Source organism: Melanaphis sacchari, unplaced genomic scaffold (genome assembly GCF_002803265.2).
Source record: "Melanaphis sacchari strain LSU unplaced genomic scaffold, SCAv2.0 Contig11_pilon_pilon, whole genome shotgun sequence".
Classification (NCBI taxonomy): Eukaryota; Metazoa; Arthropoda; class Insecta; order Hemiptera; family Aphididae; genus Melanaphis; species Melanaphis sacchari.
This window is the reverse complement of record NW_020270469.1, coordinates 6,668,306-6,686,496: the sequence shown is the minus strand read 5'-3', so window position 1 is coordinate 6,686,496 and position 18,191 is coordinate 6,668,306. Positions and strand designations below refer to the sequence as shown.

The 18,191-nt window shown below is 24.7% G+C and overlaps 2 protein-coding genes and 1 pseudogene across 2 annotated transcripts; 2 read left to right on the top strand and 1 right to left on the bottom strand.

The window, feature by feature from the left end:
* Window positions 1-1,011: 1,011 nt before the first annotated feature.
* On the bottom strand, window positions 1,012-3,438 carry LOC112604308 (annotated as a pseudogene).
* A 3,214-nt stretch (window positions 3,439-6,652) lies between these two features.
* On the top strand, window positions 6,653-9,217 carry LOC112604160 (UDP-glucuronosyltransferase 2B33-like). The gene is made up of 4 exons (XM_025353061.1): window positions 6,653-7,670; window positions 8,326-8,545; window positions 8,623-8,842; window positions 8,914-9,217. The coding sequence occupies exons 1-4, from the start codon at window positions 6,831-6,833 to the stop codon at window positions 9,197-9,199; spliced, it is 1,566 nt and encodes a 521-aa protein (XP_025208846.1). The 5' UTR covers window positions 6,653-6,830; the 3' UTR covers window positions 9,200-9,217.
* Window positions 9,218-9,999: 782 nt separating this feature from the next.
* On the top strand, window positions 10,000-17,759 carry LOC112604219 (isoleucine--tRNA ligase, cytoplasmic). Its single transcript, XM_025353153.1, has 20 exons — window positions 10,000-10,118; window positions 10,802-10,958; window positions 11,521-11,671; window positions 11,734-11,922; window positions 11,994-12,268; window positions 12,332-12,547; window positions 12,616-12,806; window positions 12,868-13,068; window positions 13,331-13,528; window positions 13,602-13,740; window positions 14,465-14,638; window positions 14,706-15,097; window positions 15,168-15,270; window positions 15,335-15,550; window positions 15,624-15,821; window positions 15,886-16,149; window positions 16,234-16,304; window positions 16,374-16,494; window positions 17,236-17,405; window positions 17,574-17,759. Exons 1-20 carry the CDS (start codon window positions 10,000-10,002, stop codon window positions 17,743-17,745), a joined length of 3,717 nt encoding a protein of 1,238 aa, XP_025208938.1. The 3' UTR covers window positions 17,746-17,759.
* The last annotated feature ends 432 nt before the right edge of the window (window positions 17,760-18,191 follow it).

Sequence of the window (18,191 nt, the reverse complement as noted above, 5' to 3'; positions counted from 1 at the left end):
AGATCCTAATATTCTCAGAATTTCTGTCAAGCTTGTAATTGGTTTTTATAGCGTGAGTTCCTCCAAAAAAAATTGTTTTTTGAATATTGTAATCAATCAACAAAATACAAAATTGTATTTCATTATTACATACCGCTAGGAAAATAAGTGATAAAAGTCTTTGCAGTTATAAAACAGTAACTCATAGTTTATGTATAAAATTTTATTGTAGTGAATATAAAAAAAAATTATTTATACTATTTGTATTAATAAATGAAAAAGATTCAACACTTTATATATAATACGATAATATATTTTCATAATTTTTTTCACAATAATTCAAAACTACACATATGATAAGTTATTGAAAATCAATAAAAAAAATAAATAGAGGAATATGCTCTACTGTCTAATACCTAGATTTTGAAAAGTGTACATACTTTCATTCAGTAATAACTATAATTATAGATGTGTTAAATTGTAATTTAACAACAAATCATTACATACCAAAACAAATCAAAGTAGTAATGAAGTGAAATTTTATTTCTCAAGATATTTTATAATATATTTATTTATATAACTTTTTCCATAAATAATAGCTTATAATATTAGTTTAAATTAATTTAAAATTTAAAATTTCATTACGTATAGAAATTAATAACTTGCATGATAATATCAAATTTCAAGTTCCTTTAGTCAATATTTCGAAATAAAATTAATTCATTGTAAAGAAATTTTACGTACATAATCTAGTTTTTCCACATTTTTTTTTCTCAATTATTTTGATAAATAATGTAAAATTTATGCTAAAATTCCAACTAAATTCAATTCACTACCCAAAACTACTCAGAAAACTGAAAATGAAACTGTCTTCTGCTCTTAAAATTTAAAAGTGATGTCAAGCACACAAAAAACACAACATATTAGATCATTATAAATCTTATAGGTACATTCACATCAACTCTCTATAAATCTAAAATTTTAACAATCAGTGTAAAAATTTTGATTAATTTGAAGTGAAAAGCTGTTGTATTAAAATATTTTATCAGCATAGAATATTTATATCATGTATTATATATTTAACAATATTAAATTGTATGGACAGCACTTGTTTGTGTAAAAGAACGTTGATTTGGTATTGTTTCGATCACTTCTGACTTTGGATCGGTTTTCGATGGGATCCTTTCGATCGAATATAAAATCCAGCTACACTTGCTAACGTTGAGAAAACCGGCATTTACGTGAAACAATCCGCTATATCACCTCCATAATTGATGAAGATTTCTTGAATTACATTTGTGTTGACCTTAGAAGCTAAGAGAGATCGCGTCAGAAACACCCAAGCTGAAACGTATATTTGAGTGAGACAACATTTTGATAAAAATATAATTGTAAGAACGTTACCAAAAATTATTAATACAAATTTAAAATGCATCAATATGTAAGTACACACCGAAAATATCTAATAAAAAATATTATATGATAGCATTGGTTATAATTAGAGCAAGGACTCTCATACATTCACATATTTTTCTAGTTGATTTTTTCATATGTAGAGTAAGAATACAATTTCAAGAATACAATTAATACATTTCACAACGTTTGTGACCAAAATCTAAAAAATTTTAATGCATATTTTGACATTTTTGGGTTTAAAGGACATATTTTTTAATTATAAGAGCATTTTTTTAGTTTGTAGTGCATATTTTGAAGGTTTTTCGAAAATTATGTTTTTCAGTGAATATTTTTCATAATTAAGGACACAAATTATTATATTAAACTGTTTCTATATTCTCATTAAGATGAAAGTGACTCATTTTATCATAGTTGTAAATTAGATTACAATAAAGTTATATCAAATTCAGTTAAAACTTATAAAGAGAGATAATATAAAATTATCAAAATTAAATATTTAAAGGAAGATTATAATTTTTAGAGCTATAAATTTTAGTGTATTAATTTTTTTGATGTACAAGTGCATATTTTTAAATGCATATTTGATGATTTTTTAGTGCATGAAAGTCCTTGCTTTAGTTATAATCAATGATGAGAGGTTAAATCTGATACTTATATAGTTATTTTTATAAAACTGTTGGTGTAAAATAAATCATAAATTATTACATTAAATACTTCAGCATTTGACTTTTATGTTGAACATTTATGATTTGTGACAATAGATTATAATTTATGACTTAAGTGTTATAATAATTTTTTTTTTCAAAACTCTAAACAGTATGAAACAATAACATTAATACTCTTTTAAAACAAAAATATAATAATAATATTTACAAAAATTCTATGTAAGATACTTTTAAACATAATGTTTTGTTCTTTAACACAGAAATACACCTATATTGCCTATATGTTACGCCGTTGTGACACACATAATTTTTTTTTTTTTAAAGCTAGGCGGGATTATCATTTGCAAACACTTACACTAAATTACTAAAACATATTGGAGTAATTATACTGCATTACGTCTTGCCAATGACAGTTTCAGAGTTATATAATCTAAAGAGCTAATACGAGTACACAATATAAATATCTATTAATGGCTAATAAACCAAAAGTTTTACACCCTTTATTACGTCATGATGGTTTTTTAAATCCATTAGATAAATTATTAAAGTCAAATTTATCGTTTTCTCTAATATTATATGTTTTAAAGTTTAAAATTATTATATTTTACTATTTTTTATTCAAGTTCAAATTAGTTTCAAGTAATTTATTCAAATGCACATAATATTTATTATCTCTAAAAGAATATTTACCTCGACGTAAAAAACATATGAATATAAATTACAAAAATCTTGAACCAGTTAGTTTTATCAAAAAAAAATTTAATTTTTACAATTTAATAATAAAACATGATAATATTATATATTAGGTATATTTTATAATATTATCATTTTTTCAAGATGATATTGCTTACTGTGTAACGTATCGATATCGATTAAAAACGTATACAAACTAATTCGATAATATTAAAAATTAACTATATTTACAATGCACTCAAAAATAATACTATTTATCAGTTATAGAGGAATATTTGGGTTAAATGAGCTGTAAACGTCGGTTTTTCAATTCTTGACATTTCTTTATTTGCAAATAAAACAAAAAATATCAATAAATTAGTTTAATATTTTGGATTGGCTATACGTTAAGTCCAGATTTAAATACCGTAAAAGCTATTAAAAAATGTTTCAATAAATAATTAAATGTGCATTTTCAACACTATAATACTCTAAAAAATGACCAATATTTTTTTATAGGCACACAACATCACAAGTGATGGGAAAATTACCGTTTAACTTTCAGAATTTTCATCTTTACTAGACTATAAATAATACTAAAATAAAATACTAAACGTAAGTACTCACAATAAATAAACAGTATACTGAAAATTGAACATCCAATAATGTAAATGGATATGAATAAGACGTTATTGCATTTATACATAGAACGATTAACATTTAATACAGATTTGAATTATCAAAAAATTATTTAAACAAATATTATTAAAACAATTTTTTTTGGTTAAAATATTTTTGATTTTTTAATTCACAATAAAATTTTGTACAATAAAATATTATGCATTACAAATAAATAAAATGACCTGAAAATAATAAAAATTGCATTAAAAATGGATAAGAATCGCATATCTAACCTAGTATCTACTACTTGTTGTTATAGAAAACAAATTATGTATTTTGATACATTTTCCTAAAACACCTAAAAAACAATACACTTTGAATTAAAAACCAACTCCAACTGTTTCTATTGTCATTTTAAATACAACTAAAGAATTTTTCCACAGTAAAAAGGAAATTATTTTTGAATATAAAATAACGATTGTGTAATACAAATTTAATTGTCTACCTATAAAATTTCAAATTAAACGAATAATTTGAAAAACCACTGTAAGAGTATTAAAACATCGACCGAAGTCTTTATTGAAATCGTATTATTCACTAAACTAAATAGGTTATCCTTATCCTTAACAAATAAACACCAAATTTAAAAAAATATTCTACTCATTTGGTTATCAATCTTTGTATCAATTTATTTCTCGAATCTAATTGCTTTTATATCATTTATAACTACTATAATATTGCTATTATAGTATTACTATTATTTGCTTTCAAAATTTTAAAAAATATCGTAAATATATATGTTTAATTATTATAAAAACAATAAAATAAAATCAGTTTTTATACATACTATTATATTTATACTTTTTCTTTATTACAGCCTTAAAATAACCTACTATATTTCTATAAAATTTATTCATATAATACTACAATAATCTATTAACTAATAAATACTTGAACTTTTATTTAATTGTATTATACTACACTAATATTGCGAAAAATTAATCAACACCTACTCGTTATTGTTGTTCAAGTATCTTAAGTAATATTGTAATTTCTAAAATAATTAAATTATAATTTAATATAAGTTTAATAAAACTATTAAAATAATTATAATCACCATCGATGATGTAATTTGTTCAAGTTCATTTTTTTTTTTATATATATGTTACGGTAAATGATGTTAAGTGGAAATTAACGTTATTCACCGGTTATTAACGTTATTTACCAAATATACAGGTAATTATCGTTATAAACTGGATAATCACGTTAATGACCAAATACACAGGTAATTGATGTTATAAATCAGATAAGCGCATGAATCTCAAATACTACAATTTGAAAAATTATGTAAGTACCCAGATATTTTTAAAAATAGAATAAATGCATTATTATTTTTTATTTATTTTTACAAGTTTTACTCCCATGACATTTAATATAACATAATTTTTCAGCCCCAAGGTAAGCACAATGCTTATTATTATTACAACTAGTCTTGCAATGACAACGCTGTACCTTCGAGGGCTCGCAACCGAATTATTACTAGCTACTTCCCTCAGTGTCAACTGTCTACCATCTGCTAATTTTATCACATTGTCCATGTCTAATAGATTTTATTTGCAAACAGCTATTTTTGGCATGTGAAATAATATTTAAGAAAACTATATTCCGTATTTATAAAATAATAAAACAAATTTTAATTTTAATAGTATATTTTTTCATTAAGAATTAACTTACAGAGTTTGTATAAATCATGTTCAACTTGAGTGACAACTAATAGTATATTTTGCATAGAACCAAGAGCTCTATTAACGTTTGGTATAAATACACATACAGTTAAGCCTATTTCAAGCTGAGGAAACTTTTCTTTAGAAAATTTCATCATTTCCTCTCCTTGTTTTTCTAAATTTTTTTTTGAATTTTTACATGCAATACAAATATTTTCTTGACAATCATCAAAAAAATATTTAAAATAATTTTCAAATATTTATATTTTAGTTTTATTTTTGTTATATTTAAAATTCGGAAATTTATCGTTAAATAATTAAAAAATATTTAAGTACCAAGTTCCGAATTTTTTTCTGCGATTTCTATGATTTAATTTCCGATTTTGTCTTCTTTGATGATTGGTTCTTTGGTTATTTTTTTAAATCTTCCGCAATAACCTCTTTTATTTTATAATCAGATCAAAATTTCCCAAATCATACGGCTATTAACGTTATTCACTAGAAAATAACGATAATTCCCACATTCGTAGGTAAATAACGTTAATAACCGGCGAATAACGTTAATTTCTGATATAACATCATTTACCGTAACATATATATATATATAAACTTAGTTTATTCTTCATAACTAGATAAATTATAAAATTAAATATTTTAACTTAAATTTAATAAATATTTTAAGAGTAATAGAGAACCAAATTTATTAAAATCAAAGCCAAATTAAAATAAACAAATAAGAAAAAAGATTAATGTTAGATAAGTACCAAAGTTATAATAATAAAAATCATTATTATAAATAATCTAAGACAACTAAAAACAATAATCATAATATCGTAGTGCAATCAAATTAAAAATTAAAAAATCAAATGTTTAAAAAATTTTTTTACCAAGTTATTATATCTTATTTGAAATAAGTACCTATATTTTTCGGTATTTTTTTTTTTTTTTTTTAAGTTTTTCTAAATTATTTTAAAAAAATAGGGCATTTTTATTTTTTTACTATAAGTATTTCCCTATTAAACATGTCTTCAAAAAACCATTTTAAAACCAAAACCAACACATCCATCATTCAAATCATATTCTAAAATAACTAATTATAACATAAAAGTTATTAATTAGAAACTATTTAGAAACAATGAACAATAATAATGGCCTATTAAAAAAATTACATTAACAAAAACAACAATACTTAAAGGACTTACTTAGAATTTAACTTTTAAATGTTTACATAAATCATCAACATAATTAACAGTCATCACTAGTTTTTCAAAATAAGATAAGTCAGCAACTAATTTAAATGATAAAACAGTAGGTAATTATTAAAAAAAAAAATTCAATTACTAATAAAAGTAGATAAAACAACTGAAAAATAAAAAGATTTAGAGACATCCTGTATAGACTATAGAGTATTTATCACTAAAATACTGGTTTTAAAATCTTCAATTATAATTAGAATGGAAAGATTTGTACAAATGACCTTGCGCGATGACGCTGTTGCTTTGCTTTATTCTGCTAGCCCACTCTGTCGCTCCTATCATGCCAATCATAGTTACGTACAATAGTATGTGTGTAAACACTGCAGCGAACACACCTGTCCTACTTCAAACTTAATGTCTAACGTTTAACATAGGTATAATAAGATTAAAAATGGTTATGCCACACTACTAACATAAAAAAACCAACGAAATTGAAATACTGTTCAGTATAACAATTCAAGTTCAAACGCGTATAACAAACGTTATTCAAACTTTAAATGATGGCTTTAAAATCATATAAATTACACTTACCTTTATTTTTAATATTAATTTACACGTCTGCTGGTTCGTGGATACTTACGCCCGCTGACGGCGCGAGAATATTAGCCGTGGAGACGGTTGGAGGAAGAAGTCACTGGAACTTTATGAACTCAATTCTTCAGGTGTTGGTGGACAATGGACACAATATCACCGTATTCACACCATTTTCCGAAGGTAATCATGAAAACTATACAGAAGTGAACACTTTTAAGGAATCTAAAACACTACTAGACGAACAACTAAAAGAAGTGTTGAATAAATACGGAAATCCGATTAAAGTTATTAATGAAGTATCAGCGATGAGTAGAACAATGTGCAATGTAGTTTATGAAAATAGTAAAATGAAAGAAATATTGACTAATACGCGTTCTGACTTCGACATAGTCCTAATTGAACCATTATTCTCAGAGTGCGTGTCGTACCTTGCCGTTAAGTTGAATTTACCACTCATATACGTCATGCCAATACCAACCATGAATATAATGGAATATAAATTCACGGGACACATGTCCAATCCCGCTGTAGTTTCCGTTAATATAGCAAATTTTGGCCTTCCAAAAACATTTTCCCAGAAAGCAATCAACAGTGCTCTTTTAATTTACTGCACAGTCGTAAACAAATTTAATGAACTATTATTGAAGTTCACCGAACCGCAAGAGTACGATTTGCATGCACCAATCCCGCCATCTTTAATATTTGTAAACAGACATTTCACAATCGAACCGGCAAGTCCAATCCCATCAAACGTCATTGAAATTGGTGGAATACATTTAAAAACGCCCAAGAAGTTACCAAAGGTAAGGGCTATAATTTGTATAACCTGCTGATGATGTTTGGTGAAGTATGTAATTAAAATTTATCCTAATTCCAAAAAAAAAGAAAATAAAAAATATATTTTTCCTAGATTAATTTAAATACACATTTACCTCATTCTTACAAAATTTGAAAATTAATCAAAAATATTAAATTAATATCGATAAGAAGATCTAAAATATTTTTAGTTCAATGAATAAAGAAAAGTAATAATAATCAGCATACTTATGAGTTATTACTAGCATAAAAAAATAAGTAAGTCACACCAGTCTACATTACACCAGAAAAATATTTATAAAAATATTGATCTGTTGGAAATTTTTATAAAACATCACAAATATTGATCAAATAAAATTAGTTAATTGAAACACCTGATATTTAAACAATAGAATATATACATATTATATAAAACAAATTTTTAAATTTAATAAACAAATAATATAATTTATTTATTGAATAATTAAAGAAGAATTAGTAATATAAATCTTTAGGCTTATAAAAATATTATTTGAGAATTACCTAATAAAAGTCCATTTAAAATTATTATATTTTTTTTTTTTTTTGTACTTATTGGCATTATATAGGTTTAATAATATCATACAAATCCATCTGTTTTTATACAAATAAATCTGTTAACAGGATATACTAGAATTTATTGAACAGTCACCTAATGGTGTAGTTTATTTCACTTTTGGTTCAACTGTTAAAATGGCATCATTACCAGAACACATAAAAAAGGCATTTATTGAATCCCTTGCACAAATCCCTCAAAGAGTGTTATTGAAATACGAAGATGAAATAGAATCAATGCCAAATAATGTAATGACTAAAAAGTGGCTACCTCAACGTGAAATTCTTTGTAATATTTTCTTAATTAACATTGCCGGGATATAAATCGTATTGTAACACTTAAGGCTTAACCCTTATTGACTGTAGTGCACCCGAAAGTGAAACTCTTCATCAGCCACGGAGGTATCTCTGGATTATACGAAGCTATTGATGGCGGTGTCCCTATTCTTGGATTTCCTTTATTTGCTGATCAGTTAAGAAATATCGACAATTTAGTCAATGCAGAAATGGCTATTTCTATGGATATTTTGTCTGTAACAAAGGATGCGCTCTTAAAAAATATTTTAGAATTACTCAACAATGAAAAGTAAAGACATCTTGTTTGTAAATATTTAAGATTTTGAATTAATAAAAACATTTTACTGTGTACTTTTCCAGGTACATGGCAAATGCTAAAAGTGCATCGAAAATATTTAAGGATCGGCCTATGTCACCGACAAATTTAGTTGTGTACTGGACGGAGTATATCCTACGTCATAAAGGAGCTCCTCATTTGAAATCTTACGCTCTTAACCTATCGTGGTATCAATACTATCTCTTGGATCTTATAGCATTTATATTAGTTTTTATTGTTGTTGTGATTTTTGTTACCCAACAAATGTTTAAATCTATTTTTAATTACTTTTCAAGTTATTTTAGAAGCGCTAAATCTAAATCTGAATAATTTATATTATTACTATTATATTACAAGGTATTTCTAAACTATATACCTATGTCCTATTATATGATGCAACTGGTACAAGAGCATTTTATTATTGCTCAAAGTAAAATACAATTAAATTATATTTTTTAGCAAATAAAGCATTTTATTTTGTGTATCTACCTATTCTAAATATTTGAAATAATCTTTCAATGCAATTTATTAATAGTTTATTCGTAGTTTTTATTGATCAGTATTAGTGTGATACGATATTATTACAGGTACCTAAATGGTAGTAAAATAATTGTTTATTATTAAAGAAAAACTTAAATTACCACACATGCGTTTTAAGAAAATAAATTGTCCAGGTTTAATAAAATCTTGACAAAACTCGTGAAATATCTTAAATCAGAACCTTAAATATATACTTATCTAATATCTTATCTTGTGACCATGGCTTTAATCCACTTATATATAAAACAATTTATGACATTTTTAAAATTTTATTTACCTATACTTTAATTATAATTCGTATTCATGAACCATTGAGCAATGAGTAGGTATCCTACTACCTAATACTATTGTTACTGGCGTTGCTGCTCTATCTCATGAACTCAGTCACAATTATCACATACCTCAAAAATTTGGTACTGATAGTACTTATCATGATTAATCGTGGTATTTATCATAGAAAATCATGGTCTCGATGTTGGCTTGTTAACTGTTCTGTATCGTTCACTGTGGTTTGTGGCGCTGTGTGGAATTAAAAAAAACACGTTGAATAGTTACTTAAGTTAATTATTTCGCAAAGTTCTTGTAATATAATGGTAGAACCGGCCGTAGAGTACTTGAATTTTCCAAAGGAAGAAGAAAAAATACTTGCGTTTTGGAAAGAAACTGATGTATTTCATGAATGTCTAAGGCAATCCAAAGGAAAACCCAGGTAATTAATTTAGAGTTTTTGGTTAACATAACTATGACCCTAGTATTCAACAATAGTATTTAAAAAAACTGAAAAACAATATTAAAAAATTTAAGTTAGCATTTAACGTATACCTACCAGTTCATCATTCAAATACAAGCTAACATTATTTATTTGTACTGATTTTTACTAACAGTTAAAACTAAAATATCTAGTGAGAAGAGAACTAACGTAGAAGATTATGTATAAATAGTTAATAAAAGAAATATTTTTACTATAGATTAAAAAAGGGGTAATCAATTATTTGAGATGAAAACATAAATCATTGAAAATAAATTAGTTTTGGGCTCATTATTATGTGTAATCTAATACTGTTGTAAAAAACTTATTAATTAAATTGGCACTGGACATTAATCCAAGTCAAAATAATCATATAATTTGTTTTAATCACCTTCATAATGTTGTAATAGATATATGGAACACAAACACTTATTTATAAATTCATATGTATAATTATGTAAATAATTGAAATTTTTAATTTAAACTTAAATAAAGTATTAGACGATTATTTTTATTCAAGAGAGGTATAAAGTTATACGTATTAAGAATCTTTCTTAAGAACTTAATTTTTAAGATTGCTTATCTAAATAAATTAATAAAAATAATATTAAAATGTAAAATAAAATATATTTACATTTTGATAGGTTTTCTTTTTATGATGGACCACCATTTGCTACTGGACTTCCTCATTATGGTCACATATTAGCTGGTGCAATCAAAGATGTAGTTACTCGGTATGCACATCAAACTGGTCATCATGTTGAACGCCGATTTGGATGGGATACTCATGGTTTGCCAGTGGTAATATTATAATATAATGCTCTTTTAGATAATAATTATAATGATTGATCTTATTTGGGCTTAAAATTATCAAGTTTATTTAATATTTTTTTAATAACATGCTTAAAAATTATGCATAGTTTCTCAATAAAAAATAGACCTCCTAATAAACTTATTTTAAAAATGCTTTTGTACTAAATTAATTGATTCTTTTATTTTGTCGTGTTCTAAAATTATTTTTTAATATGTTTGATTACGATAAAGAAAAAATCGCTATATTATTTACTAATTAATCACTCTAATCTCAGTCATAATGCCAAACTAAGTATAAAGTATAGCCTCTGGGTTACTTATTTTCTCAATTCTCACATAAGTCTTGTCATTGCATATTTAAGCTTATTGTAAATAAACTTTTACAGATTATATATTTAATAACAAAAAATAAAATAATAAAGATTATAATTTTAAAAATTATATTTTAATTAATTTATAATTGTTTATAATTTTTAATAATTAACTCATTAGCAATATTGTCAAATTAAATAAATAATTCAGTAGGTCTATAATTTTAAATTTCTTTCAGGAATTTGAAATTGATAAGCTTTTAGAAATAAAGGGACCAGAAGATGTTGCTAAAATGGGAATTGATAAATATAATGCAGAATGTAGAAAAATTGTTATGCGTTATGCTAGTGATTGGGAGACAATTGTCACTAGATTAGGACGATGGATTGGTATTATAAATTTATTGTATGTACTTACTAATGTATTTTTTTAAATTTCTTAATTTTTATAGATTTTAAAAATGATTATAAAACTTTATATCCATGGTTTATGGAAAGTGTATGGTGGGTATTCAGTGAGCTTTGGAATAAAGGTATGGTATATCGTGGTGTTAAAGTAATGCCATTTTCAACTGCTTGTAGTACACCATTATCCAACTTTGAATCTGGCCAGAATTATAAAGAAGTAGTAGATCCTGCAGGTTAATAATAAAGATAACAAGTACCAATGTATATAAATATATTAATATTTTATATGTATTTTATATTTTAGTCATAGTTAGTTTCACTCTTGAAAATGATCCTTCAGTTTCTCTAGTTGCATGGACAACTACACCTTGGACTTTACCAAGTAATCTAGCATTATGTGTAAATCCTGCATTAATGTATGTGAAAGTAAAAGATTTAAATGACAAAATATTTATTCTTATGGAGGCCCGATTAGAAACTTTATTTAAGAAAAAAGAAAATTATACTATCTTAGACAAATTTCCAGGAGAAAAATTAAAAGGATTGAAATACACACCTCTTTTTCCCTATTTCAAACAAGTAAATTTTAATATACACTATTCATTTTTATTGATTACTTATTAATCATGATATTATTTACAGTATCAAAATACTGCTTTTATTGTATTAACTGATGGGTATGTATCTGCTGAATCTGGTACTGGTATAGTTCATCAAGCTCCATATTTTGGGGAAGATGATTATAGAGTATGCTTAGCTGCTGGAGTAATTACTAGAGATCAGGATATTATTTGTCCTGTTGATGAAAGTGGAAAATTTGTTCTTCCTGTTACTGATTTTGAAGGCCAATATGTCAAAGTAATTATAAAATTTAACATAATCTTTTATTAGTATGAATGTATGATTATTATGATTTGTTTTTATAGGATGCTGATAAAAACATTATAAAATACCTAAAAGAAGCAGGAAGGCTTGTTAATTCTTCTTCAATTAAGCATAGTTATCCATTTTGTTGGCGATCGGAAACTCCACTTATTTATAAAGCTGTACCATCATGGTTTGTGCGAGTGCAACATATGAGTCAAGATCTCTTAGCTTGCAATAGTACTACATATTGGTAATAAATAATTTATTAAATTATAATATTGTGATTTTATAGTTAATTTTTTAAATTTTAGGGTACCAAATTTTGTCAAGGATAAACGCTTTGGAAATTGGTTAAAAGATGCCCGAGATTGGGCAATCAGTCGTAATCGTTACTGGGGTACTCCAATACCACTTTGGGTATCTGAGGATGGGAAAGAAATTGTCTGTATTAGTAGTATTGAACAGTTACATGAGATGACGGGAGTTCTTGTAACTGATCTTCACCGTGAAACGTAATATTTGTATTGTTTTCATCTTTGATTTTTAAATATTACAGCTTTTTTATATGTTTTATAGACATCTTTCATGTAAATATTAATATTTATTTTGCTGGTTTACATTAACACCCGCTTAACGTAATATATTGAATTAAGAGTAAATTAATGGAATCTTAAATATGACTTAGTGTATCATAAATAACCAAATGTTCTTAGCTAATCTAAATAATTAATTATTCCATGGAGTAATAATACTAAACATTATTATTTATTTTAGAGTTGATAAATTGACAATTCCATCGGCTAGACCTGGTTTCCCGCCATTACGCCGAATTACTGAAGTGTTTGATTGTTGGTTTGAATCAGGTTCTATGCCCTATGCACAACAACATTATCCATTTGAAAACAGAAAAGAATTTTCTGAAAGTTTTCCAGCAGATTTTATTGCTGAAGGAATAGATCAAACCAGAGGATGGTGAGACTAGTCAACGATTTTATTTAAAATTCAATATATACAAACAAACTTTTTAATTCAATCATATTTTTAGGTTTTATACATTATTAGTAATATCAACAGCATTATTTAATAAGCCACCGTTTAAAAACCTCATAGCAAATGGTTTGGTACTTGCTTCTGATGGACAGAAAATGTCCAAACGTAAAAAGAATTACCCAGATCCAATGGAGGTATCATGATTGATTATTTATTTTGTATTTTAATTTATGATTGTAGTAAAGACAGGGGGATAGTTAGTTATGCTGTAAAATGATGTATACTTTTTATGGTATACGTTAATTGTTAAAATAAAATAATTTTTATGGTTTAATTTAGTGTAAGAAAATGATGAACATTTTTTTTTTCAAATATTTTTAAATATACCAATGTATTAGGATTAAAATTTTGAAAACAAATTGGAAGTTAATCTAAATTTAACTATTTGATTTATATAAATTTATTCTTAAAAATTAAAGCAAATCCATTTAAAATTAATTTAAATAAAAAAAATACAATTTTAAAATTAATAAAATATGAGTACTAGCACATTATTGTTAATACACATAGAAGTTAAAATTGATTATAAAATTTTATTTGAAATCAATTTTAAAATTATTCACTATTCAATATAATTATTTTTAACTTCAGAGTTTTTATTATTTAATTTGTATTGTAATATTATATACTATGAAATGTTATTAAATATTTTTTTTTCATAATAGTTACATAGATAAAAGTTTTTTATCAGGATTCTTCAACTTGTATTATCTATATTTTATAATATATTATATTAATACTATATATGTAGTTGACTTTAAAAATTTTAACTGGGTAAATTTATATATTTGTAAATTATTAAACAATTATTACATAGTTTAAAAAAAAAAAAAACTATTAATCATATTAATTATATAGGTTGTCAACAAATTTGGAGCTGATGCATTGCGTTTATATCTCATTAATTCTCCTGTGGTAAGAGCAGAGAATTTAAGATTTAAAGAAGAAGGAGTTAAAGAAATATTGAAGGATTTGTTTCTGCCTTGGTACAATGCTTATCGATTTTTCATACAAAACATTCGAGATTCATCTGTATGTGATTTATATTAAATAGTAAATATTTTATATACTAATTTTATTTACTATTTTTAATTGATAGGGGAATATGTACAAGCCCAATAAGAACTATTATTCAGCGCCTAGTGAAAATAAAATGGATCGGTGGATAACATCTTGGACACAATCACTGATTGCATTCATACGTCGAGAAATGGCAGCATATCGTCTTTATACAGTTGCTCCAAGACTTGTGAAATTCATTGATGTATTGACTAACTGGTATGTTAGATTAAATCGTCAAAGACTTAAGGGTGAATGCGGTCATGCAGATTGGCAACAATCTTTAGATACATTGTATCATGTTTTAATGACAATGGTTTGCTTAATGGCCCCATATACTCCATTTATATGTGAACTAATGTATCAAAATTTAAAGAAAATCGAAAATCTTAAAGAACGTAGTGTTCATTTCCATATGGTACCTACAGTTCAGTAAGTTATTAATTTTTATTAAAACCAAATATTTTAATTCTTAAAAACAAAATTTGCATATTTTACACAGAGAACATTTGATTGATAAAAATATTGAACAAAGTGTTTCTAATATGCAAAATATTATTGAAATGGGTAGAATAATGAGAGATCGAAAAACAATACCAGTCAAAGTAATTACTAATCAGAATTTTTTTTATAATTTTTTTATTTAATTCTAATTGTTATTTTTATAAGTATCCTCTTCCGGATTTGAAAATCATTGCTGATGATCCTAAAATAATTGAAAACGTAGAAGAGTTTCGTAGTTACATCGAAAAAGAATTAAACGTGAAAACTATTACTTTCACAAAAAACAAAAGTAGATATGTGAAACTTCGAGCAGAACCGGATCATAAAACATTAGGATCTAGATTGAAATCTGATTTCAAAAGAGTTACAGCAGCTATTCGAGTATGATAATATAATCAAATTTTACTTTAAATATATATACCCTATACATTTTTTGAATACAATATTTATTTAGGAATTAACAAATGAACAACTTCAAGCATGGCAAAATGAAGTATCTGCTGTAGTTGAAGGAAATGATGATGATAAAAAACCACTTCTTAAAGTCTTAGAACATGAATTAGATGCTTCTGAATTTAGAATATTGTACGACTTTACTGGACCAGAAGCGGAAGAAATGGCTAAAAAATATGAAGCTCAATTAGATAATGATGTAAATAAATAAAATTACAATAATTAATTACTAATAATTAATAACCTTTTTCTATTGATTACAGATTTTGGTTTTATTAAATGTAACGCCAGACCAAAATATGTTGGATGAAGGAACTGCTCGTGAAATAATCAATAGAATTCAAAAACTGCGAAAAAAAGCTCATTTAGTACCTACGGATTTAATAACAGTTTATTATAGTATAAATCCAGAAGGAGATTTATCCAGAGTAGCTAAGGAATTTAATGATTTTATTGTTAATGTCTTAAAAGTTCCTTTTATTGATGGATCAGCTGTAGGAAATGTGATAATTGAAGAAACTCAAACAGTAATACATTACATATATAAACAAATCAAAATAATTAAAGCATATTTAAAATTTTACAAAAAAATTCATTTTTTTTTTTTTTAGCTTAAAGGATCCAATTTAAAAATTGCTTTAACAAAAGAAAACGACAATCAAAGTCTATTACCAATTTGCAAGTAAATATTTTATATTAATTGATTTATATTTTTATGGAAAAAAATGTTTAAATTGTATATTCCTTAAAGGTTTGTTAACATAGAACTCCATGGATTAACTCCTAGATATGGTGCTTCTAATTCAGCTACAGTTCTTCTTGAAAACCCTGTTGGAAAAAATGTACTAGATATTAATAGTTTGACCAAAGAGGTAAGTAACATGTAAAATCAACTTAAAAGTATCCAAATTGCATTAACTTTTAATATTTTTAAATAGTAATAAATTATTATGTTTTATAGTCCGTGGATAATTTGATAAATATAATATAAATTTGTTTACTTAACTTTCATGATATTATTTATGCTTTATTAGTTACTAGTAAATGTGCTTAGCCTTGAGCAAAGATCAATTCTAATCTTAGTTGCTGTAAAACCAGTATCTTTTTAAAAAAAATTTTACACACAATATTGTATAGTATATCTACTTTCTATGATGATATTTATTATAACATTTCTTCACTATATAGCAAATTTTTGCCAAAAAAAAAATAAAGTAGTTAACCACTTATCCTTAAAAAAAATTATGTGCTTTTTGCTCATTGATATAAAAATGATTATCAATCACTGATCTTGAGTAACGCACACTTGTTATAACTATGTGGTCATCTTGATAACTATAATTATTTGTTTATGTAATAAACCTCCACGGTACACATTTAAAAATAATGAAATTCAATACATGTTCACCGTTGTTTGTTTTATTTTAAAAATTAATAACCTTATTAACATAGACAATGGACAATATAAAAAAAGATTATAATTTATTTTTAATAAAAATAAAAATATCTTGCCTAATTACATGACAATAGCAGTGTGTAAAGCATATTGTCTGAATATTGATAATTTAATTCTGAGTAATTTTATGCTGTCTTTGTTTAAACAAATGTTACAGGTACAAAATATTTTTGGTTTATTTGGTATTGATTTTGTAATCAAAACAGCTGATGGAAAAACATTAAATGACAATTTACTTAAAAATATTAACAATGAAACAATTGTAGTTCAAAAGTATAGTTCTTTTGAAACCTTTAAGATTCACCAACAAAAATCACCTTTTACCCAGTAAGTTTTTTTTTTAAATATTTTGTTGTATTTTTTTTTTTTAAACATTTTTAATATTTATATACATTATTTAAAATTTTATTTTATTCAATTTGTTTTTAATTGCTTAGATTCTAAATGTAATTTAACTATTATTATCAATTCTCTTTAATATTCATATTTATTTAGGTTTATAAATGCCAAATTTGGATCAGAAACTGGAACAGTGTTGCTTCATGAAGGTGATGATAAAAATGATTTAAACAAGTTAAAACCGAAAATTGCTCGTATTTTCAACTTGAAAATAAACCAAATCAAACTAATACAAGAAAATAATGTTATCATTACACAAATGGAATAATGAACTATTTTTTAAATGTGTTCATACTTTTTAATATCAATATAAATATGATTTAAAAATTATTCAATTAAGTATATTTTATTTTATGTCTTCATCCTAAAGTCATTCATATCTAAATTATATGCATTTTTACATTTTTATTTATTTTAAAAATATATTGTAAAAAACTATTATTAAAATGTGTGTAGATTAAAATGTTTATATCAATCATTTATGAGACCTGTATCAATAATTATTATCAAAAGAGTTCCGTGATTTAAACAATAAAAACTTATAAAAAATTAATATTAATTATGTTTATCGTTAGAATGTGAGTTATAAATTGAACAAATATAACCAATCAAATTTTATGTTAATAGTGATACATGTTGAAATTTATATTAACTAAATTTTAAAGATGAGCTCTATATAAAATCAATTTTACCTAAATATACTTACAGAACTAA

What these genes read in the sequence shown, in the direction of transcription:
- LOC112604160 (XM_025353061.1), top strand. Translation starts at nt 6,831, where the DNA reads ATGATGGCTTTAAAATCATATAAATTACACTTACCTTTATTTTTAATA. An exon ending in CGCCCAAGAAGTTACCAAAG is followed by an intron (nt 7,671 to 8,325) that starts GTAAGGGCTATA and finishes ATCTGTTAACAG; the next exon opens with GATATACTAGAATTTATTGA. An exon ending in GAATTACTCAACAATGAAAA is followed by an intron (nt 8,843 to 8,913) that starts GTAAAGACATCT and finishes GTACTTTTCCAG; the next exon opens with GTACATGGCAAATGCTAAAA.
- LOC112604219 (XM_025353153.1), top strand. Translation starts at nt 10,000, where the DNA reads ATGGTAGAACCGGCCGTAGAGTACTTGAATTTTCCAAAGGAAGAAGAA. An exon ending in CAATCCAAAGGAAAACCCAG is followed by an intron (nt 10,119 to 10,801) that starts GTAATTAATTTA and finishes ACATTTTGATAG; the next exon opens with GTTTTCTTTTTATGATGGAC. An exon ending in AAAACATTCGAGATTCATCT is followed by an intron (nt 14,639 to 14,705) that starts GTATGTGATTTA and finishes TTTAATTGATAG; the next exon opens with GGGAATATGTACAAGCCCAA.